Source organism: Heterocephalus glaber, unplaced genomic scaffold (genome assembly GCF_053883595.1).
Source record: "Heterocephalus glaber isolate CG9 unplaced genomic scaffold, H.glaber_assembly_v1.0 deba00001465, whole genome shotgun sequence".
Taxonomy (NCBI): domain Eukaryota; kingdom Metazoa; phylum Chordata; class Mammalia; order Rodentia; family Bathyergidae; genus Heterocephalus; species Heterocephalus glaber.
The window spans coordinates 22,918,535-22,942,833 of record NW_028258312.1 but is presented as its reverse complement, the minus strand read 5'-3'; the positions used below and the strand labels follow the sequence as shown (position 1 = coordinate 22,942,833).

General features: G+C 38.3%; 1 protein-coding gene across 7 annotated transcripts in view; it reads left to right on the top strand.

Annotated features, from left to right (window-relative positions):
• The window catches only part of Adgrv1 (adhesion G protein-coupled receptor V1), a 483,421-nt gene that overhangs the window by 85,278 nt on the left and 373,844 nt on the right, over nucleotides 1-24,299 (top strand). For all 7 annotated transcript variants that reach the window (XR_015438967.1, XR_015438966.1, XM_087180966.1 and 4 more), the window contains one exon: nucleotides 20,956-21,132. Coding sequence is in view for 5 of the 7 variants with exons in the window: in XM_087180966.1 (XP_087037092.1) it covers nucleotides 20,956-21,132 (177 nt within the window). In the remaining 2 variants the exon portion in view is untranslated. The remainder of the gene's footprint in view (nucleotides 1-20,955; nucleotides 21,133-24,299) is intronic.

Genomic DNA, 24,299 nt, shown 5'->3' with positions numbered 1-24,299 from the left:
GACATTGCTACAGTGAAAATATTATTTAAAGTAAAAAATCATCTTTTCCCAGCTTGTTACACTTCATCCATCCATAGTTTTAATTTTTCTGTAGCATTGATCACATTCTCAAATTCTTTGTTATTTATAAGTCTACTTATTTACTGGCTATCCCTCTGTCATAAAAATGTAAGAGCAATGCATGTACTGAGCTTTTATTTGTCCATTATTGTATATTTAGTACCAAGACAAAGTGGAGTATGTATTTTAATATTAAATCATGAAAAGGCATATAACAGTTCAGGTACTAGACACATTTAGATTTAGTTAAACTACATAAACAACCAAACTGAAAAAAAAAGTACCTAGCAAACTTTTTAAACCTTCCTAAAATAAGGAATGGTTTTTTAGTATTTCTCTGGTTTTCTGGAGCAATATAGTTAAGTTTTCAATGGTGGCTGGTCTTACACATTCCATTGGTAGAAAGTGGGTGATGCTGGTTTAGTCATTAGTTATGCAAACTTGTCTGTCCCTGTTGGTCCATTCCTGAACTGGAACCAGACCTGTCAACCCTTTCATTGCTTGTCTTAGTCACTTTCCTCATGGCTAGGACAAAGTGCCTGCCACCAGTAATGTAAGGGAGGGGTGGTTTACTTTGACTCATGTGTTTAGTCCGTAGTCCCCCAGTTCCAAGGCAGGAGGGCATGACAGAGAGGCAGTGGAGGAAAAGCTGCTCATGTCATGGCAGCCAGAAAGCAGCAAGTCAGGGGTGGGGTATACTCTTCTAGGCCATGCCCCCAGTGACCTGTCCTCAACCTGACCCCACTTTCTCACAGCAAGTCAGCTGGATGCCCCTGTAATCCAGTCACCTCCCAGATACATGAGGCTTTATCTTTGAGCTTTGATTACCAAGAAGATTACAGGATTTTCATTCTTGAAAATGTTGAGAATAGAAACATATAACTCCTACTTTTATCTTGATGTGATTTGAAGACAAGAGTCTTTAATATTTTTATTGTCATCATTACCACCAGTATTTGATTGCTTACTGAAGTCATTCTCAACCAGTATTTATTGATTGCTTACTGAAGTCATTCTCAGGGGCCTGAGGATCCCAGGCATTTGCCAAGATTCTTTCACAGGGGCCACAAAGTCAAACCTAATTTTGTTAACGATATATATATATATATATATATATATATTTTTTTTTTTTTTTTTTTTTTTTTTTTTGTATCGGGGATTGAACTCTGGTCCTTGCACTTGCACAGCAGGTGGCGAAACCACTGAGCTAAATCCCCAGCCCTCGTTAATGATATTAAGATGTTTTCTTTTCTCATTTTATTGACATTTTATATTGCTAAGAAATGGTGGTCAAGCCTGCTGGCTTCTGTTGCCTTTGCAGGACACAAGGTCTAGGCGCACATTATTCACCACCACACACCCATTGCTTAGGAAGTGCTAATTTCACTTGCAAATGTATTTCATGGAGCAATAAAAATATTAGTTTTTAAAAAATATTGACCCACAAATTTCTCTCTTGATTATTCCCTGTCATGGAATGAGAGACACAAATAAAGTACTTCTGCTCTCTTCTCCAAACATCATAGGTATCTTTTTTTTGTTTTGTTTTGTTTTTTTGTTTTTTTGAGGCAGGGTCACCCTTTGTAGTTCAGGCTGGCCCTGAACTCACTATGTAGTCCAGGCTGGCTTTGAACTTGTGGCAATCCTCTTGCCTCAGTCTCCCTAGTGCTGGGCATTACAGGCATGCACCACCACACTCAGCCATCATGGGTATCTTAAGGCAACTGCTTTGTACAGATTTTGAGTCATGAGTTAAAGTAGTTGCTGTTTCCATGGAATGCCACATTTACTTGAAAAAAATGACAAATTTTGTTTTTTTCAGACTAGGGTATATGGCAGACATCTTCATGAAAATGAATGGAGTAAGCCATTCATTACATGAAAAACAACTGAGAGAACTTATGGAAAATAAAAATTTTTATCTTTCAAATGAAAATTTGAATTTTGTAATCTGCCAAAGTGAGCTTGTCTGTTTCTCAATACTTAAAAGACTTCAGATAAGATGGACAGTGATTATTTTGTATGATGACATGTGTCAACATTTAGAAAAACTGTATAACTCAGTAAAACAGTATTTTCCAAATAATCTTTGCATATTATTATGTCATGCTTGGGAAAAGATTGATTCAAAGTACAAGGTAGGCCAGTAGATTTTTTTTTCTTAAATTCTTTTATTGATACATTTTAGGAATACAGTATGTTTACATTTATCATTGGGTGCTTGTACCTGTGTATATGATGTATCTTCTTATTTTTTCCACACTACCTGTGCACCCTTCACCCCCTCCACCCTTCCCTATTTACATAGACTTCATTTCCATTTTTTTCTTTTCTCCTAATTTTTCCTTTCCCTTCTCTCCTTTCCCCTTCCCCTCCCACCGCCCCTACCCCTTTGGACCTTTTCTTGCTGTTTCAAATTATCAATTATTCATTTTCATCATTTTAACTCTTATTTGCACTTTCAGTTTCTCACACCAGAGAAACTATTTGGTATTTACACATGTGTGTCCAATTTATTTCACTTAAGAGTATGGCCTCAATGTGCATCCATTTAGCTATAAATGTCTCTAATTTCTCATTCTTTATGGCCGAGTAAGCACTCCATTTTATAAGAAACCCCACATCTTCTTTATCCCAGTTTCCAGTTAATGGGCACTTGGGCTGTTTCCAAGTTTTAGCTATTACAAACTGTGCTGCTATAAATATGGATGCACATATATCACTGTGGTATGATTCTTTTAATTCTTTTTTTTTCAATTTTAAGAAATATTTTAATAAATGATAATAAAGATGGTAAAGAGATGACAAGTAATAAAAGTGACAAGCAAATAGTGGAAATTTAGGAAAATATCTGAACTTTAGATAATTCTGGATATTGTTATCTATTCATTAGGAGTTGACTGAAGATGCTTCACCTATAATGACTATCAAATTCAAGTCTATTATTCCTTCTGGGTAGTTTTGAAGATTATATGATTTCTTGGTTTTTGATTTCAGATTTCATGGAGCTTACCAGGATAAAAGAAGAGATTTTGTGGTGACTAGCTGATTTAGCCTATCTTTTTTTTTTTTAATTTTTTTTGTATTAAATTCTTTTATTGGCACATTGTAGGTATACAACACAATTACATTTCTCATTGAGAATTCTACCTTTACATAATGCATCTTGGTTCTTATTTTTTCCCCATTCCTAGCCCTCCCTTCACACCCTCCACCCTTCCCTATTTACAAAGACTTTATTTCCATTTTTTCCATTTCTCGTCATTTTTCCTTTCCCTTCTTTCCTTTCCCCTGCCCCTCCCACTACCCCTACCCCTTTGTACCTTTTCTTCCTATTTTACATTATCGATTGTTCATTCTAATAATTGGTGCATTTTAGGTATACAATATAATGACATTCATCATTGGAAATTTGCACCTTTACATAGTCTCTCGGTACTTATTTTTCACCCTTGCCCAGCCCTCCCTTCAACCCCTCCATTCCTCCCTATTTACAAAGATTTTGTTCCTCTTTTTCCATTTTCTCATATTAATCCCATTCCCTTCTATCCTTTCCCCTAGCCTTCCCACTTCCTTCCCCTTTGCCCCTTTTCTTCCTATTTCACATGACCTATTATACATTTAGTCCTTATTTACACTTTCAGTTTCTCACACCAGAGAAACTATTCAGTATTTATTCATGTGTGTCCTATTTATTTCACTTAAGAGTATTGCCTCAATGTGCATCCACTTAGCTATAAATGTCTCTAATTTCTCATTTTTTATGGCTGAGTAGTACTCCATTTTATTAAAAAACCACATTTTCTTTATCCAGTCTCCAATTGATGGGCATTTGGGCTGTTTCCAAGTTTTGGCTATTACAAACTGTGCTGCTATGAACATGGGTGCACATATATCACTGTGGTATGATTATTTTAATTCTTTGGGGAAGATCCCCAGCAGTGGAATAGTGGGGTCAAATGAGACTTCCAGTCCTAGTTCTTTGAGGTATCTCCATACTGATTTCCACAGGGGTTGCACCAGTCGACAGTCCCACCGGCAGTGGATCAGGGTTCCTCTTTCCCCACAGCCCCACCAGCATTTGTTATTGGTTGATTTCATGATAGCAGCCATTCTTTCTGGAGTGAGGTGGAATCTCAGCGTTGTTTTCACTTGTATCTCTCCAATGACCAGTGATGTTGAACATTTTTTCATGTATTTATTTGCTATTTCTACTTCTTTATCTGAGAAATGTCTGTTCATTTCAGATGCCCATTTTTTGATTGGGTCTTTAAATTTGGGAGGTCTGATCTTTTTAAGTTCTTTATAGATTCGAGATAGTAGACCTTTGTCTGAGGAAGAGCAGGTGAAGATTTTTTCCCACATGGTGGGTTGTCTCTTTACACTGCTGGTGGTTACTCTTGCTGTGCAGAAGCCTTCTAATAAGAAGAGATCCCATTCGTTGATTGCTTGTGCTAGTTCACGGGCAACTGAGGTTTTGTTCATAAAATCTTTTCCTACACCGATGTCTTCAAGGGTTCTGCCTAACCTCTGTTCCACCTGGTTCAGAGTTTCTATTTCAATATTTAGATCTTTAATCCATTTGGATTTTAGTTTAGTGCATGGTGAGTGATACAGGTCTAGTTTTAATCTTTGGCAAGTTGAAGCCCAATTTTTCCAGCACCATTTATTAAAGAGGCTATCTTTCCTCCAGTGAGTGTGTTTGGCTCCTTTGTTGAAGATGAGATGGCTGAGTGTGTCTGGCATTGTTTCTGCATCTTCTAATCTGTTCCACTGGTCCTCAGGTCTTTTTGCCAGTACCATGCTGTTTTTATCACAGTAGCTTTGTAGTATAGTTGCAGGTTGGGGATTGTGATTGTCTCTGTTACCTAGAATTGCTTTTGCTATTCTGGGTCTCCTCTTGCTCCAAATGAATTTTTGGATTGTTTTCTCGAGGTCTATGAAGTATGCTACTGGGATCTCAATTGGAATTGCATTAAATCTATATAGCAGTTTTGGAAGTATGGCCATTTTCACTATATTAATCCTTCCTACCCAGGAGCAGGGGATGTCTGTCCATTTTCTGATATCATCTTCAATCTCTCTTTTCAGAGTGCCATAGTTTTCAGAGAAGAGGTCTTTGATTTCGTTCGTTAGGATGATTCCTAGGTATTTCAGTTTTTTGGATGCTATTGTGAAAGGAATTATTTGCCCTATTTCTCTCTCAGTGAGTTTGTCATTGGTGTAGAGGAAAGTTATTGATTTTTGTGTGTTGACCTTGTAACCAGCTACTTGACTGAATTTGGTTATTAAGTCTAGAAGACTTTTGGTGGAGTTCTTGGGGTCTTCTATATAGAGTATCATGTCATCTGCAAATAATGACAATTTGACTACTTCATTTCCTATCTTTATTCCTTTTATTTCTTTCTCTTGTCTAATTGCCGTGGCTAATGTTTCCAGAACTATATTGAACAAGAGTGGTGATAGTGGACATCCTTGTCTTGTTCCTGATTTGAGTGTGAAGGATTTCAGTTTTTGACCATTTAGTATGATTTTGGCTGTTGGTTTTTCCTAGATGGCTTCTATCAGTTTGAGGTAGAGACCATCTATTCCAATTTTTTGTAGGGTTTTTATCATAAATGCATGTTGGATTTTGTCAAATGCTTTTTCTGTGTCTATGGAGATAATCATATGGTGTTTGTCCTTGGCTCTATTGATATAGTATATTACATTGATTGATTTTCATATATTGAACCATTCCTGCATCCCTGGGATGAATCCCACTTGATCAGGGTGTATGATCGTCTTGATGATCTTCTGCATTCTGTTTGCCATTATCTTATTAAGGATTTTTGCATCTATGTTCATTAGTGAGATTGGCCTATAGTTCTTTTTTTCAGTTGGGTCTTTCTCTGCTTTGGGGATCAAGGTGATGCTTGCTTCCAGGAATGAATTTGGGAGTATTGCTTCGCCTTCAATTTCACTGAAGAGGTTAAACAGTAGTGGCAGCAGTTCCTCTCTAAATGTCTTTTAGAATTCAGCAGTGAAGCCATCATGGCCCAGGCTTTTCTTAGTTGATAAGTTTTTAATTACATTTTCAATTTCATTGGTTGATATTGGGTTGTTTAGAACTTTTAGGTCTTCTTCATTCAACTTTGGTAATTCATATGTATCTAGGAATCTGTCCATTTCTTCTGTGTTATCCGTCTTATTGGCATATAGGTTCTGGAAGTAGGTATTGATTATCCTCTGGATTTCTGCTGGGTCTGTTGTCATTTCACCCTTTTCATTCCTAATTGCATGGATTTGGGCCTTTTCTTTCCTTTTTCTGACAAGGTTGGCTAAAGGTTTGTCAATTTTGTTTATTCTTTCGAAGAACCAACTCTTGGCTTCATTGATTTTTTGTATCATTCTCTTAGTCTCCATTGCATTGATTTCTCCTCTGATCTTTATAATTTCCTCCCTTGTATGAGCTTTGGGGTTGTCCTTCTCTTCTTTTTCTAGAAGCTTGAGGTTCAGCATCAGGTTGTTTAATTGGGCTCGTTCTGTTTTCCTGATATGCATATTCACTGCTATGAATTTCCCTCGTAAGACAGATTTCATTGTGTCCCGTAGATTCCGATATGTGGTATTGTCATTGTCATTTAATTGAAGGAACTGTCTGATTTCTTCTTTAATTTCCTCTGTGACCCATTGGTTATTCAGAAGTGTGTTGTTCAATTTCCACTCGTTCATGAAATTTTTCCAGTTTCTTTTGTTATGGATCTCCAATTTCATCGCACTATGTTCTGATAATGTACAGGGGATAACTTCAATTCCTTTGCACTTACTTAAACATGTTCTATGTGTGAGTATGTGGTCTGTTTTTGAGAATGACCCATGTGCAGCTGAGAAGAATGTGTATTCTGATTTTGTGGGGTGGAAGACTCTGTAAACATCTGTTAAGTTCATTTGTTAAAGAGTTCGATTGAGTTCTAGTATTTCATTACTTATTTTTAGTCTAGTTGATCTATCTGTGACAATGGGGTGTTAAGGTCCCCCACTACAATTGTATTAGTGCATATATGACTTTTCATGTCCATTAGTATTTGTTTTATATAGTTGGGTGCACTAGTGTTTGGTGCATAGATATTTATGATTGTCATCTCTTCTTCTTGGATTCTTCCCTTTACAAGGATGTAGTGTCCTTCTTCATCTCTCTTAATCAGTGTTGGTTTGAAATCTACTTGATCTGCCAAGAGGATAGCTACTCCTGCTTTTTCTCGGGTTCCTGTCGCATGGAGTATTGTTTTCCACCCTTTAACTTTCAGTCTATGAGTTGCCTTTTGAATTAAGTGTGTTTCTTGTGTGCAGCATATTGTTGGATTTTGCTTTTTGACCCATTCTGCCAGTCTATTTCTTTTGATTGGTGAATTGAGACCATTAATGTTGATGGTTATAACTGAAACGTATTGACTTGTCATTGCCATGACTTTTTCTTTTTGTTGGGTTCTCCCCCTTTATATTTAATTTCTTGTCATGCCAGGTGGGTTCATTCTGCTTTGCTTCCTGGAGTTGTGATCCTCAATGTCTGTTCCTAGGCTATTGTGTAAAATTCTTTGGAGTGCTGGTTTGGTATTCATGAAGTTCCTAAGGTGCTCTTTGTCATGAAAGTATCTTATTTCTCCAATCATTTTAAAAGATAGTTTTTCAGGGTACATCAATCTGGGTTGGAGGCTGTTTTCTTTTAGGGCTTGGAATATGTCACTCCAAGCTCTTCTTGCCTTGATGGTTTGTGTTGAGAAGTCTGCTGTGATTCTGATGGGCTTTCCTTTGTATGTGATTTCTTTCTTGTGTCTGACTGCTTGTAGAACTTTGTTCTTCTGTTGTGTTTCTGGAATCTTAACAATTATATGCCTATGTGTAGATTTTTTTGATCAAGGCTATTTGGAGTCCTATATGCCTCACTTATCTATATGTCAAGCTCTTTTCCCCTTCTTGGGAAGTTTTCTGCCATTATTTCTGTGAAGAGGTTTTTTATGTCATCTCCACTCTCTCCTGTTTCTTCATTGAGCCCAATCAGTCTTATGTTATTCCTCTTTGCATCATCTAGCAACTGCTGGATTGATTTCTCATGTTCCCTTATAATTTTGAAACAATTTTTCTTTTCCTGGTCACTAATTGCAATCTTATCTTCTATATCTGAAATTCTGTCCTCACACTGGCTTATTCTGCTGTGTAGTCTTTCAGTGGAGTTTTTCATCTCCTGGAAATCTATTTGCATCTGTTTTATGGATTCCATTTGTTTCTTATGTTGGGATTCCATCATGTTCCTTAGCTCCTCTCTAGATTTATTAATCATGTCTTGCACTAGGGGCACAATTTCTCCTGCTATCTGAGAAATTATTTCTGCTTTCATTTTTTCCAGATCCCCTTTTGTTGCCAGTTCAGTGGGTCCAGGTGGTTGAGTATCAGAGTGTTCCATCTCATTTCCCTTTGGCGTTGCTGTAGGTGATCTGGAAGACTGGTTTTGAGACTTATTTACATGTTTTCTCATTTCGACTGGGGTGGGGGGCTGTTAGCACCTGCACGGATTACCTCCTCTGAGCTGGGTGAGGTGGGACAGGGGCCGGGAGCAACGGTAGGGATGGTGACCCAAAAGCCCTTTCCTGTGGGCTGGGAGCAGCGGGAGGGATGGTGGCCAGGAAGCCCCTTCTTCTGGACCAGGAGCAGTGGGATGGTGGCTCAGAAGCCCCTCCCTTTGGGCCGGGAGCCATGGGAGGGATGGTGGCCTGGAAGCTCCTTCCTGTGGACCAGGAGCAGCGGGACAGAAGGTTTCCCAAAAGCCCTTTCCTCTGGGCTGGGAGCATCGGGAGGCATGGTGACCGGGAAGCCCCATCCTCTGGACCAGGAGCAGTGGGACAATGGCTCAGAAGCCCCTACCTCTGGGCCGGGAACAGCGAGACTCAGTACCTTGTTCTGGTGGTCTGGTGTCCTCTGCGTCTTTGTAGTGTGGAACCAGGTGGCTACCTGTCTGCAGTGGGGTGATTTGGTGTCTTCCGCACGACTCAGGACCTCAGTAGGGTGTGCACAGACCTTCCTGTGTGCAGTGGGGTGATTTGGTGTCTTCCGTGTGACTCAGGATCTCGGTAGGGCATGCACAGACCTGCCTGTCTGCAGCGGGCTGATTCAGTGTGTTCTGTGCAACTCAGGACCTCGGTAGGGCATGGGCAGACCTGCCTGCCTGCAGCGGGGTGATTTGGCATCTTCCGCATGACTCACGACTTCGGTAGGGTGTGCACAGACCTGGCTGTCTGCAGCAGGCTGATTTGGCATGATTCTTTTAATTCTTTTGAGAAGATACCCAGCAGGGGAATAGCTGGGTCAAATGGGACCTCTAGTCCTAGTTCTTTGAGTTATCTCCATACTGATTTCCACAGTGGTTGCACCAGTCTGCACTCCCACCAACAATGGAGAAGGGTTCCTTTCTCCCTACACCCCTGCCAGCATTTCTTATTGATTGATTTCTTGATAGCAGCCATTCTTTCCGAGGTGAGGTGGAATCTCAGTGTTGTTTTCATCTGCATCTCTCAAATGACCAGCGATGTTGAACATTTTTTCATATATTTATTTGATGTTTTTACTTCTTTGTCTGAGAAATGTCTGTTCATTTCAGATGCCCATTTTTGAATTGGGTCTTTGAATTTAGGGGATCTGATTTTTTTAAGTTCTTTATATATTGTAGATAGTAGTCCTTTATCTAAGGTACAGCTGAAAAAATGTTTTTCCCAGATTGTAGGTTGTCTCTTAGCTCTGTGGGTGATTTCTCTTGCAGTGCAGAAACTTTTTAATAAGATGAGATCCCAGTTGTTGATTCTTTGTGCTAGTTCCCATGCTATTGAGGTTTTGTTCATAAAGTCTTTTCCTATGCCAATGTCTTCCAGAGTTCTACCTAACTTACCTTCCAGCAAGTTTAGTGTTTCAGTCTTAATATTTAGATCTTTAATCCACTTTGATCTTAGTTTAGTGCATGGTGATAGGTATGGGTCTAGTTTTAATCTTTGGCAGGTTGAAATCCAGTTTTCCCAACACCATTTACTAAACAGGCTATCTTTCCTCCAATGAGGGTAGTTGGGTCCTTTGTCGAAGATGAGGTGGCTGAGTGTGTCTGGAGTTGTTTCTGCATCTTCTAATCTATTCCACTAAACCTCGGGTCTGTTTCTTTGCCAGTACTATGCTGTTTTTATCACAGTAGCTTTGTAGTATAGTTTCAAGTTGGGGATTGTGATATCCCCAGCCATGTCTCTGTTGCCTAGAATTGCTTTTGCTATTCTACTTCTCTTCTGGATCCAAATGAATTTTGGATTGTTTTCTCTAGTTCTGTGAAGTATATTGTTGGAATTTCAGTTGGCATTGCATTAAATCTATAGTAGTTTTGGAAGTATGGCCATTTTCACTATATTGATTCTTCCCACCCAGGAACAAGGGATGTCTTTCCATTTTCCTATATCCTCCTTGATCTCCTTTTTCAGAGTGCTGCAGTTTTCAGTGTAGAGGTCTTTTGCTTCCTTTGTTAGGTTGATTCCTAGATGTTTCATTTTTGGGGATGCTATTGTAAAAAGGATTTTCCCCCTAATTTCTGTCTTGGTGAGTCTACTATTTGTGTATAAGAAGGCTATTGTTTTTTGAGTGTTGACCTTATATCCAGCTACTGTACTAAATCTGTCAATTAAGTGTAGATGCCTTTTGGCCGAGTATTTTGGGTCTTCTATGTAAAGTATCATATCATCAGCAAATAGTGACAGTTTAACTTCTTCCTTTTATTTCTTTCTCTTTTCTAATTGTTGTGGCTAATGTTTCCAGAACTATATTGAACAGGAGTGGTGATAGTGGGCATTCTTGTCTTGTTCCTGATTTTAGCGTGAAAGTTTTCAGCTTGTGACCATTTAGTATGATGTTGGCTGTTGGTTTTTCATAGATAGCCTCAATCAGGTTGAGATAAAGACCTTCTATTGCAAATTTGTGTAGGGTTTTAATCATGAATGGGGGATGGATTTTGTCAAATGTCTTTTCTGCATCTATTGAGATGATCATATGTTTTCTGTCTTTGACTCTGTTATTATAGTATATTACATTTATTGATTTACGAATGTTGAACCATCCTTGCATCCCTGGGATAAATTTGACTTGGTCAGTGTGTATGATCTTCTTGATGACCCTCTGTATTTTGTTTGCCAGTATCTTGTTGAGGATTTTTGCATTTATGTTCATTAGGGAGATTGGCCTATAGATCTCTTTTTGGGTTGGGTCTTTTCCTGTCTTTGGAATCAAAGTAACACTTGCTTCCAGGAATGAATTTGGAAGCTTTGCTTCCCTTTCAATTTCCTTGATGAGTTTAAAGAGTACTGGCATTAGTTCTTCTTTAAATGTCTTGTAGAATTCAGCAGTAAAGCCATCAGAACCTGAGCTTTTCTTTGTTGGTAAATTTTTTATTACATTTTCAGTTTCACTCATTGTAATTGGGGTGTTTAGAATTTCTGTATCTTATTCATTTAACTTTGGCAATTTGTATGTATCTAGGAATCTGTCCATTTCTTCTGTGTTTTCAATTTTATTAGAGTATAGGTTCTCGAAGTATTGATGATCCTCTGGATTTCTGCTGGTTCTGTTGTGACTTCCCCTTTTTCCTTCTTAATTGCAGGATTTGAGCCTTCTCTTTCCTTTTTTTGATAAGGTTGGCTAAAGGCTTATCAATTTTATTTATTCTTTTGAGAAACCAGCTCTTTGATTCATTGATTTTGTGTATTGTTCTCTTAGTCTCCATTGCATTGATTTTTGCTCTGATCTTTATAATTTCCTCTCTTGTATGATCTTTGGGTTTGCTATGCTCTTCTTTTTCTAGGAGCTTGAGGTTCTGCTAGGTTATTTATTTGAGTTCTCTCTGTTTTCCTAATATGGTCATTCACTGCTATGAATTTCCTATGTAGAACTGCTTTCATTGTGTCCCATAGATTCCTGTATGTTGTACTGGCATTATCGTTTACTTGTAGAAACTGTCTAATTTCTTCTTTAATTTCCTCTGAGACCCATTGGTTATTCACGAGGGTGTTATTCAGTTTCCATGTGTTTGTGGGGGTTTTGCGGTTTCTTATGTTATTGATCTCCAATTTTATTGCACTATGGTCTGATAATATACAGGGGGTAACTTCAATTCTTTTACATTTACTTAGACATGTCCTGTGAGCTAGCATGTGGTCTATTTTGGAGAATGACCCGTGTGCAGCCAAAAAGAATGTGTATTCTGATTTTGTGGCGTCGAGCACTCTGTAAACATCTATTAAGACCATTTGTTCTTTAGTTTGGTTCAGTTCTAGAATTTTGTTGTTAATTTTTTGTCTAGATGATCTGTCTGTTTGTGACAGTGGGGTATTGAAGTTTCCCACTTCAATTGTATTAGTGCTTATTTGGTTTTTCATGTCCATTAACATTTGTTTTGTATAGTTGGGTGCATTTGTATTTGGTGCATACATATTTATGATTGTCTCTCTTCCTCTTGGATTGTTCCCTTCACAAGTATGTAGTGACCATCTTTGTCTCTCTTAATTAGTTTTGGTTTGAAATCTACTTTGTCTGCATATAAGATTGCTACCCCTGCTTTTTTCTGGGTTCCTGTCTCGTTGAGAACTGTTTTCCAACCTTTTACTTTCAGTCTATAGATTTCTTTTTGAGTTAGGTGTGTTTCTTCTATACAGCATATTGTTTGATTTTGCTTCTTAATCCATTCTGCCAGTCTATTTCTTTTGATTGGTGAATTGAGGCCATTGACATTGATGGTTATAATTGATAGATATTGACATCCTTGTCATGATGTTTTACTGTTGTTGGCTCTTTTATTTTTTATTTTTCCCCCTTTCCCTTTAGTTTCTTACCTGGTGGCTTCCCTCTGGTGGGCCACATGGAGTTGTGACCTTCATTGTTTTTTTCTAGGGTATTGTTTAGAATTGCTTGGAGTGCTGGTTTGGTGTTCATGAAATTTCTTAAGTGTTCTTTGTTGTGGAAGTATCTAATTTCCCCATCAATTTTGAAAGATAATTTTGCAGGATACAACAGTCTAGGTTGGACATTATTTTCTTTTAAGTCTTGAAATACTTCACTCCAGGCTCTCCTTGACTTGAGGTTTTGTGTTGAGAAGTCTGCTGTGATTCTGATGGCCTTTCCTTTGTAGGTCATTTGTTTCCTTTCTCTAACTGCTTATAAGATTTTGTTCTTCTGTTGGGTTTCTGGGATCTTGACTATTGTATGTCTAGGTGTAGATTGCTTTTGATCGTGGCTTGTTGGAGTTCTATATGCCTCACTTATCTGTATGTCTATTTCTCTATGTCTGTCTGGGAAGTTTTCAACTATTCTGTGGACAGCTTTTTTATGTCAATTGTAGTTTCTCCTGTTTTTTTGTGGACTCCTATCAATCTTATGTTATTCTTCTTTGCATCATCTAGCAGCTGCTGGATTGATTTCTCATGGTCCATCACTAATTTTTTTGTACGGGGGATCGAGCTCAGGTCCTTGCACCTGTGCAGCAGGTGGTGAAACCACTGAGCTAAATCTCCGGCCTCCATTACTGTTTTGAAGAAGTCTGCGTTTTCATGGTCCTTAACTGCAATCTTGTCTTCTATATCTGATATTCTATCTTCAGATTCCCTTAATTTGCTGTACATGGTTTCAATGGAGTTTTTAATCTCCTGAATATCTGAATATGTTTCATGGATTCCATTTCTTTCTTATGTTGGGCGATCATGGTTTCCATTTCTTTCTTATGCTGGTCATTCATAGCTTCCAGCATGTTTCTGAGCTCATCTATTTTTTACCTGTTTCTGTTCTAGAGCCTCTAATCATGTCTTTCACTCTGCTCACCATCTCTGTAGTTATCTGGGAGATTATTTCTGCTTTGAATTTTTCTAGAGCCTCATTCATCTGTTTTGTTACTTCCTGTGCTATCAGTTCAGGGTGTCCAGGTGGTTCATTATTAGACTTTTCCACCTTGTTTCCCCCAGAATTTACCCTTGGTGGGGTGGAAGTCTGAGTTTGTGCCTTGGTTAAATGTCTTCTCATTTTTGTTTTTGGTACTGTCCTTGGTTTAATTCCTGGGTTGATACTTCGAAATTGCTTATTGTAAGTATCTTTGTTGCTTGTAATTAGAACCCCTATGGAATGATAGCTTCTCATAGGAATTTTCCAGATATAGCTTGTCTTTAAGTTTTGAGTCTCTAATGACTCTGAGGCTATCTCATTTTCATTATATCAGGAAGGATCACTGACTAGATCAATCACAAGACCTTAGCCCAAGTGATACAATCATCAACACCGTAGCATCAAATACATCTTAGAAAATGACAATTTGTGAAAGTTATTAATCTGTCACCTTTAACTGTGTGAATTAAATCAGAATCAAGGACCAACCCAACATATGTTTATAGTGGATAAACTCTTCAGTATAGCAACTTTACCCTTTGGGATGGGTAGTTAGAAGGAGTTGGGGAGGGAGGGATAGATAGGTACAAGGATAGGAGAAGGTTAGCAGTGAGGCCAGAGGACACAGGTGAGAGAAGGAAAAAGAGAATAAAAGAAAAATAAAAAAGAAATCCAAATTAGAGCCATAACAGGAACACAAAGTGAGATGAAGCACAATGTGGGACAGCAAGAGTGTGTGTGTGAGAGAGAAAGGAAACAGAAAAGAAAGAAAGAAAAAAGGGAATAATAAAAATTTTAAAAGAGTAGAAAAAATTAAAAATAAGAGCAAAAAACCCCCCAGTAATGATAATTTTGAAAATGAAAAATAAAAATGAAAATGAATTGCCTCCTTCAGGGTGTCTCTGCTGTTGCAATAGACAACTTGGGCAGCAGTGTGCAGATACAAGTCAGTGAGTCTCAGCAAGCCAGTTGCAGACCCATGAGATTCAGGCAGATTTCTGGTGGCAAGTCCCAAGTTAAGCTCCCTGTCCTCCTATAGGGTTGAACTCTGTAAGGTTGTACTGCAGGTTCCAGCTGCCCTTCCCCTGAACATAGTCCAGGTTCCGATGGCAGGTGATGATCCCTCCAACTTACCAGTATGATGGTCTGGTGTCCCCTGTGTCTTTGTAGTGTGGAACCAGGTAGCGGTATAGCCAGGAGGTCAGAGGTGGTGGGGCGAGGTTCCTGTAGGCGCCTGCGCTAAGCAGATTGCTGCCGTGGGCGTGCCCAGTGGTGAGGGGTCCTCACCTTCTGGCTGGTCCCCACAGGTGTACTTGGCACAGGCTGGATGGATCACGGCTCCCAGCGGCGACCCAGTAGATTTTTTTTTTTTTTGATACCAGGGATCAAACTCTGGACCTTCTGCTTGTGAGTCAGGCAGCAGAACCACTGAGCTAAATCCCCGCCCCCCCCAGTAGATTTTACTGTAAGAAAATATCCTTATACATTGCAATGTAATTCAGAAATTGGTGCTCGAAAAATTTTGGTATAATATAGCAAAAAAATACTCACATTGATCTGAAAAAACTATTAAAAGTCTGCCTTTTCCAGTTTACATATTTATATAAGGTCAATTTTCTTTATATTTGAAAATAACAGAGAGAAAAAACAAATTGATTGCAAAAAGGGATATAAGAATCTGTTTTCTTTTAAGTGAAACATTAAAGAGACTTGTAAAAATACAAAAGTATCCTCTATCACTATATTTTACTTTGAAAAATCGGATATTTCTCACAAAAATATGTCCCTTATGTTAGCATGTAACTTAAGGCTTTTTATTGGTATTTAAAATGAATTACTGATATTTAATTTTTTTCAGTTTTCATTTGTAATCTGGTAAATATTCACTTACATAGGGAAAAAGCCTCTTTGGGAACTCAGTAATTTTATGAGTGCTCAGTGTACTTGAAATGAGAAGATCTGAGAACAGGTGGTTGACTCTATGTCTGGAATTATCTTCAGAGGTTACATTTTATGGACATTTATATTTGCTTTATGTTAAGAAATAAAAACTACTGTCATTTCCTTCTTTTCCATTTTGTTGTTGAAGTGGCATTGGAAACTCAACATTTTTGTTCTGACCCTCTCAAAATTTCTGAAGGCAAGAAAGATCTTTTAAGTATTCCTCCCTGAGTTATGTTATGCTTTTACATTTTCTATAAATTTTTATGAAATAACATAACATTAAAGTTAAAATGATAGCATAGTTACATCTTAAGTCAATAATGAACATATGTAGAATATGAGGTAGTTTCCTACTTGGTGTATTGAGAGAGATGTTTATTTTTTGATATGTTTAGTCCTTACCAGTTACAAGGCACGTATTTAATAAATTAAAATGGAAAGGGTGAACAAAGTCTGTGTACTTTAGAGCCCTGAGAAGACATGTCACATAGTGCTTTGGATTTCAGATGGGGTAGAACTCACTGTATTTTCATGTTGCCTCCCCATATTTTATTATTCTGTGTATATACTTATAAATTAATGAGATTGCTTTTCTTAGTGATTCTAGAAATTCTTATTTTACTTTTTATAACTAACACTTAATAAAGTTATATTTAAAAACTCATGATTTAAAAGTCAATTTAGAGACAGTTTGGGAAGATCTTCGAGTGAAGATAAAATGATTACTTTAATTTAGACTGTGTCTGGTTTTAAGTGCCTGCCATATGTTATTTGAATAGATTTCTTTACATATAAGTGATGCTGATATAATCTGATATCACAGATCATCACCCAAGCATGACATGAAATTAAAAATTAATTGGCTTTGTAATTGTTTAGCTTTAATCTTCTATTTCAACAGTGAGGGCTAATTTATGGCTCAGAATACTCAATTGTTTTTTCTGGGTAAATAGATTTTTAAAATGATTCTTACTGCTTGCCTTTATTACTCTTCTGCTGATCAAAAGATCTGGCAAATTCCTGATTCAAAAGAGGGAACAGAATTAATATTGACTCTAGTGGAAGACTGAGAGAACTTTTTGTAGATTGTTATGGATATTGTTAGAGAAGAAATAGCACTATTTTTAGCACTTACTATATTAGTAGGCACCATGTGCATCACTGCTTGTTTAATGTCCACCCACAGCCATGAGACCTTAGGCTCATGCCTTTAAGAAGAGGCTGTAAGCTCGCAGTGAATGGTGGGAGGACTCCATGAGCTCCAAGCCATACTCTGCACCATGCGTTTGCTCAGTACCATCCTGCCGGTAGGAAAGAGCCAGTGCAGAACCCTAAGTAGAAATTAAATTGGAGGTTGTTGAGCCCCTTGGTCCTTTTGCTGCTTCCTCCTTTTCTCTCTTACGTCTTAAGATTGCAGGATCTCACATACAGAATGGTGATTTCTGCAGGACCCAAGGGATGAGTCCTTAGAAGCCACCACTGTGCTGTGCCAGATTATGTGGCAGGAAACACTGCAGTTATAGAAAAGATGGGCAAGGACAACACTCCTCAAAAACAGTGATGCTCAAAAGGAAAAAGACCTAATGAAATAAAAATAGGATCCTATTCGTTAAATGTTTAATACTTACATACTATGTGTGGCATATTACCTTGAAAACTGTATGAAGTTTACTTGTAAAAGCGAGCATCAGGAGTGTTTCGGTTTGTGCATGACCGTGAAGCGATGAAAGGAAGGTTATCTAAACATGGAGGAAGAACTGTCACACTAGGAATGGAGAAGTGTGGCTGTGGTAGTAACACGTGTTCATCTGAGGAAGCTGGTAGATAGTGGAGGTGTGTCAGTATTTCTGTGTAGCTTTCTTTGAAACAAGTGTTACAGCAGAACTGAATGTACCTGGTGCTTTTTTCTCCATCTGTAATACTGTCCTTCATTGTCTCAACAAGCTTTGAGTATCATTTGCATGGCTACATATTTAAATACCCTTTGTATATGGCTTCAGATGCCAGAATTTATATTACATACTGACTTCCACATTTATGTTGTCCTGTCCTCTTTTCTAAAACTCTGCCCTCATTTTTCAGCTGTCACCTTGACATAGCTCTTTATGGATATTTTAATAGATATTTCAAACTGGATGTATTTGAAACTAAACTTTTCAATCTTTACCCAAAACCTGTGGCAAACCTGTGATAGAGGAGGAATCTCTCAAGCCTGCCTCACAGATGACTCGGCTTGATATGCTGGTGCTTTTGAAAGAACGTTGCTGCCTCGCTCCCACCCCATTCAGGGTGTCTCTAAAGGACAGAGAGAAGAGCCAGAAACAGCGCACTCAGCTTTTCATCAAGTATGGAGGGAGAAATGGCCCAAAGTTGAAAGGCACACACATCTCTCAACAGTGCAGTTGTGTAGCCTGTTGGCCCAGGATTGGACCAGGCTTGGGAGAGTCAAAACCAGACTAGAACTAAGGATGTTTGGGGAAGAGGCATGTGAAAAGGCCCTAGGAGTAAGCACTAAGTTTGAGGAGGCTTTTCTCAAGAGCTTGTCGGCCGCCAGGAAGTCATGATGAGGCTTCTTTGCCTACTGGCCAGATTCTCCACGCCATTGACAGTGTGATGGCAGGGATGGGGTTTATGCTCCCAGGTGAGATCGTGAACTGTTGCTGCTGCTTGTCCAAACAGTAGGCCACAGAGACCAAAGCTGAGCACTTTCCAGTGAACATTTAGTTGTAGGTTGATCCCTACCACATTTTTCATTCCAGAGGAGGCAGCAATTCATTCCTACTGGATTTAGTACAGACTTTAGCTACTGGACTTGTCTTCCTAGTACTTCTGCCCGCACTGTTATCTGAAAGCTTACAGAATGCCTGCTTTAACCACTTGGGAACCTGTAACATCAGGCTTCAAAGGACTCATATTACGGAAAGGAGGCATGACAATGGGTGCAGTCTTGGGTTCCCTGGCCTCACCGTATGCCATCTTGCCTGAAGCAGCTTGTCTGATGCAACTGAGTGGCCTGTTTGACGCCCAGCCAAGTTGCCACCTCAGCCAGCTTCTTGTAGGGCTGCTGTGTTGTGGATGTGCATTCAGGGGCTGGTATCTCTCTCTGTGTCTCTGACAACTGGCACTCCAGGCTCAAGTAGCAAGTGGTGGAAGTGAGACTGCCCCCTCTGAACTGGTGTCCTGCTTCGGTGCTTTAGACTCCAGTGACTTAGAAGTTTGGGTTCTGGCTGTGGGGCTGGGAATGGAACATGTGCCAGGAGACACACTTGAGGCTCCAATGAATTATTACCTGGTTGTTTTGGACTTGTCACATCAAGAGACCAGCAGGCAGGTGAAGAAGTTACAGTGTTGCCGAGGACAGCTTGATCCTGTTTGCCATAGAGGCACCAGGGTTACTGGTGCTCAGGGAAACCCAGGAAGTTACAACTAGGATTCCCACTCTTTGACAACGGATTTTGACTGTGGCCTGTTGGTAGACAAAGTTCCAATCTGTTTTCTCCAGCCCTAATATCTGCACCAAACAGGCTTTATAGAACTGAAGATGTTTATGATTCATATGGAAAAGAGACAATGACATTCTGTATAGTAACATTTTGTTTTTAGCTCTGTCCAGTTTTAGTCCTTTTTTCTCTAACTTACATTATTGCTAATATAAATATAAAATTGAGAGCCTGAGAATTCGATAGCTTAAAGGTCTATTTTAAAAGATTGCTACTTTTTTGCTCCATATAATTTTAAATCATTATCTTAAATTGTTTAGATCAAAATATTACTCTTTTGAAAAAGTACACATATTAATGTTTATATACCTGTATGTGTATATGAAAAATATTAATATATTAAGCATGACATAAAGTACCTTTTTTTGAGCTGACACTGTCCTCATGTTGACATTCTCAAGGCTTTCCACTTGGTACTTTTTATACCCCCAACAATACCCCACCAACTACGCCGTATTGGTTCTATGTCCATGCCTGGAATGTTCTTCCTGATGTCATTTCATTCTCTACCCATTACCACCATTCCTATTTGGTCTGTCTGTGCTAAAATCATCATTAAGTTGCAAGTTTGTCATCCTCTTCCAACTTTCACTTATCCAGAGAAAGGATTATGCATTATTTTGAGAAAAAGAAGCAACAACATTTGTAACTATCAAATTTAGCACTTTAGCTGGCACACAGGAAGTATAATGAATGAATTATATGTACAATTAAAAGATTATGATTCTTTTTGCTTTATTTATCCCTGTGAACAATTAGAGAAAGAAGACAATTGATTGTAAATTTGGTTTCTTAGCAGTCAAAATATGTGAGTGTGTTTGTGGCTGATTAATATCCTGAATCATCTCAAAACATAGAGCAACTTCTGTCACATAAAAATATTATGGTGTGTCCTTACCCACATTATCCACTGGATATGGCACCATGTGACTTCTGGTTCTTCCCTAAATTCAAAATGAGCATGTAAGGGAAATGTTTTTGAATCTCTTGAGAATGTAGACTTCCAGAATTGCTTCCAAAACTGGCAAGAATGGTGGGTTAAATGTGTTCAAAGCGAGGAGGAGTGTTAGGAGGGAATCAATGGCAGTGTGACTCTAACTGTAATACATTTTTTAAAAACTTTAAACATTCACCTATGGGAGACTCGGATGGGGATGTGGAGAACAACCCAAGCTCCTTAAACTTATTGTTAATATTATTGTTGTTATTATTAGTGATAAAGTGAGGCAGGAAAATGCTTCACCCTTTGAATCCCCTCTACTCCTTATACACGTACATACCTCTTGAAACCTTTCCCCAAGAATGTTTCTTTTATATAAATGGACTTCATTGAAATCTTTAAAAAAACTTTAAGCATTCATTGTATTTTTTGATTCCATTTATAGAGGCCTCCTACCCCCTTTTCAAGAGGTAGAAAGTTATAGAATTAAATTTATAAATAATAGAAGAATTTCATGAAAGCATTGTGATTTTACCACTGACTTCAATGGGTATTTACTTATAATTAATTTATGTTCAATTTCAGATTGCAGAGGAGGGATCTACCATTTCGTGTGTGGTAGAGCGCACGAGAGGAGCCCTGGACTACGTGCATGTGTTTTACACCATCTCACAGATAGAATCTGATGGCATTAATTACCTTGTAGATGATTTTGCTAATGCCAGTGGCACTATCACCTTCCTTCCTTGGCAGAGATCTGAGGTGAACCCTACTTTCTTTGTTGCTTTGAACGCCTCCAGGAAGGGTTTCTGTGGTGTGTTTGTTCTTTAATTTCTTTGCAGCTTTTTGCCATTTAAGCAATTTGAAATATTAAGGAGACCAAGTATACATGATGGTATAAAATATTTTAGTTCACCATGCTGGAATATTCCTATCCATAATTTTTTATATTAAAATGTAAATACCTTACAATAGCTTATCAGGAATACATAGCACATTTACTAAAAACTGGCAAATAATAAATGATCTAAGGAAAATTTTGAGGGTCTTACAAGTGAATTGAATGAAAAAATAAAGCTGAGGGGCAGTTTTAACTATGCTTAAAATTTAAAGAAATAAAGCTGGTGAAGAGTGATCAATTTGGGAGAAGAAAGGAATGAATTATATAGTTTATAGCGAAAAGCTCTCCAGCAGTATTCTGTAAATAAATCCATGATAAAGGTTTTACTAATCTTTGGTAAAATAAGGACACCTAGTAAGTTTCTAAAAAGCTAAAATTACTCAGTTTGTGGGCCGGGGATTTAGCTCAATGGTTCTGCCTTCTGCCTTGCAAGCACAAGGACCCAAGTTTGATCCCCGATACCAAAAAAAAAAAAAATTACTCAGTTTGCACCAGTATATTTTATTCTAGTGCTTTGTCTTTTCTTGTTTGTCCTTGAATTTAAAGTGCTCTTTATTAAATATGATAGTATGTGGTATATTTTTAATGTTCCTGCTTGACCAAACTATGAACTAAAAATATAACTGAGAACGCTTGCTTTATAACTTACATTAATATACAGTTTGGAAGAGATAATAGTAAATCAAATTTGGTTAGTAAAATAGTTATAAACATTTCAGTTGATAATTATTTAAAATATTAGCTTCTATAAGTTTTGAGTGTCTTTTTCCCTCTAATTCAAAAATAATGATATTATTTGGTTATTATGTGTGCTTTTAATACTTCTTTTTTGAGCACATTGGTCATGCTATATAGTACTTAAAATCATAATAGGACTAAAATGAACATTAAAAATAAAATTCATATTCTTCATCAGATCTACAAAGTCAAAATCTCTAGGAACATTTTTTAAGAGTAGGTCTTCGGGCTGAGGTCCAGTGGTCAGTATTTTGGAGACTGTGTGTAGGTTTAGTTTGTTTCCAGTTGCTACTCTTCTTTCTGGGAGGAATCAGGAAGTCACCCTTCTTTCCTCCCACCCCTCACTCGCCTGCATCTTCTACCTCCGCTTGGATCTCAAATCCATTCATTTTCCCTTATCTCTTTGGTTATTGGCTCAGAATTCCATCAGATGTAGTGAGTGATCCTCTTGCATGCCTTCTTGCTCTGTCCCCTCTGTTTGCATTCTGCCATGGTACCCTAAAACAGTTCTCATTTTGTCTGTCTCCTGCTTGTGATTCTTCAGGTTGTCCCTCCCCACTTTCTGTGGAATGAAGTCTTAATTCTTTATGAGAACATAAAAGATCCCTGTAACCTGACTCCTGATTATTCCCTTGCACTTTCCTCTGCTCCAGCCTTTGTGGCCTGATTACAGTTCCCTGCGTGCCATATTCCTTCATGTACTTCTGCCTTTGGCCTATCTTGTGTTTTGCTTGGAGTACCATTCCCCATTATTATGTACACCTGTAATAGATCCCTTAGCAGGCGGGGGATTTAGCTCAGTGGTTCCACCACCAGCCTTGAAAGCACAAGGTCCCAAGTTTGATCCCTGGTACCAAAAACAAAAACAAAAACAAAACCTCTTAGGACTTATTCCAAACATGTCTATTCTAAAACCTTTGCCAAGCAGAGAAAGTTGTTTCTTCCTTGATGTACTTTGTACACAACTTTCTTATGACATTTTAACATTAATTTTTTGAATATTTGCCTGTATATATGTCTTCTACAATAAATTGTAAGCATCTCAGGGACTGGGGCCATGTCTAACTCCTGGACACTGTGTGTGACACACGTGTTTGATTAATAAAGGAAAGAGAAATTGTTTTTTCACTTTAAATTTTATAAAGCATTGCTGTGAGTCATGTCTACTTCTTTTCATAACTTTTTGGACTAATTGCTTCAGCCAGACTTCTAAAGCCCATTATAGAATCCACTTTCTCTAATATTGTTAGTAAGTCATATTTTTCTTAAAGAGGCAATGGACACATGTATGTTGCTTTTTTCTTACTACTTGAACGTGCAATTCCTTAATTGGGAGCTCTCTATCCCAAGGTCAGTAATACTGGTATCTTTGGTACACAGAATATACATGATACTCATATAGGATATCAATATGTCATATATTGTTGAGAGCAATGCTACATAATTTTAGGGAAAAACCATTTGATTAGGCCTAGTTCTCCTGCCTACAGGCCAGCTATGGCATTTTGAGACATAATTCCATTTTGGCCCCCGGTCACAACTGAGACCTCAGTGATCCGGTGATGCTGTGATGCTCCAGGACAAGATTACACCAGCTGAAGACATCCTGGGAGAAACAAAATCTTCACCTACTCAGTTCCTCATTCTTGAATTGTTACACTTTGTTTATCTGGATGTACTAAACTCTCTGCAAGTCATTTGTTACTTCTCCCGATGGGGGTTTCGTCTTTGTGGCCCAGAACAGCACTGATCAGGCCCAAAGCTCAGCTTCTTCTCAAAGTCTCATTTTTCTACCTTTCCTGCATAATAAATTAATTCGCCTTGTGCTGCTGTGGCTCGCAGGAGACTAGGACTCACTGCAGAAGTTCTAGTAACGTCCCCTTTCCCTGTTCCCTACAATATATGATATTATAAATTATATTAATTTGTTTTACAAGAAAATCTTGTATCTCAGTACCTGGCTTAGCCTGTTCAGATTGCCATAACAAAATACCTTAGGCTGAGGACTGTATAAACAACAGAATGCACTGCCTCTACCTGCTATAGAGCCTGGGAATTCCAATATGAAGATGCTGAAGATTAAGGGTCCAGTGCAGGCTCACCCTCTGCTGCATAGCTATGGCATCTTTTTACTGTGTTCTCCTGGGTGGAACTGGCACACAAGCTCCCCCAGGGCTCCTCTGTCAGTATGCTATTCCCATTCCCCAGGGCTCCACCTTTAACATGTCATTATCTCTCAAAGGCTCCAGCTGATAATATTGTCACCTTGGAGGTTAGGTATTAGCAGATG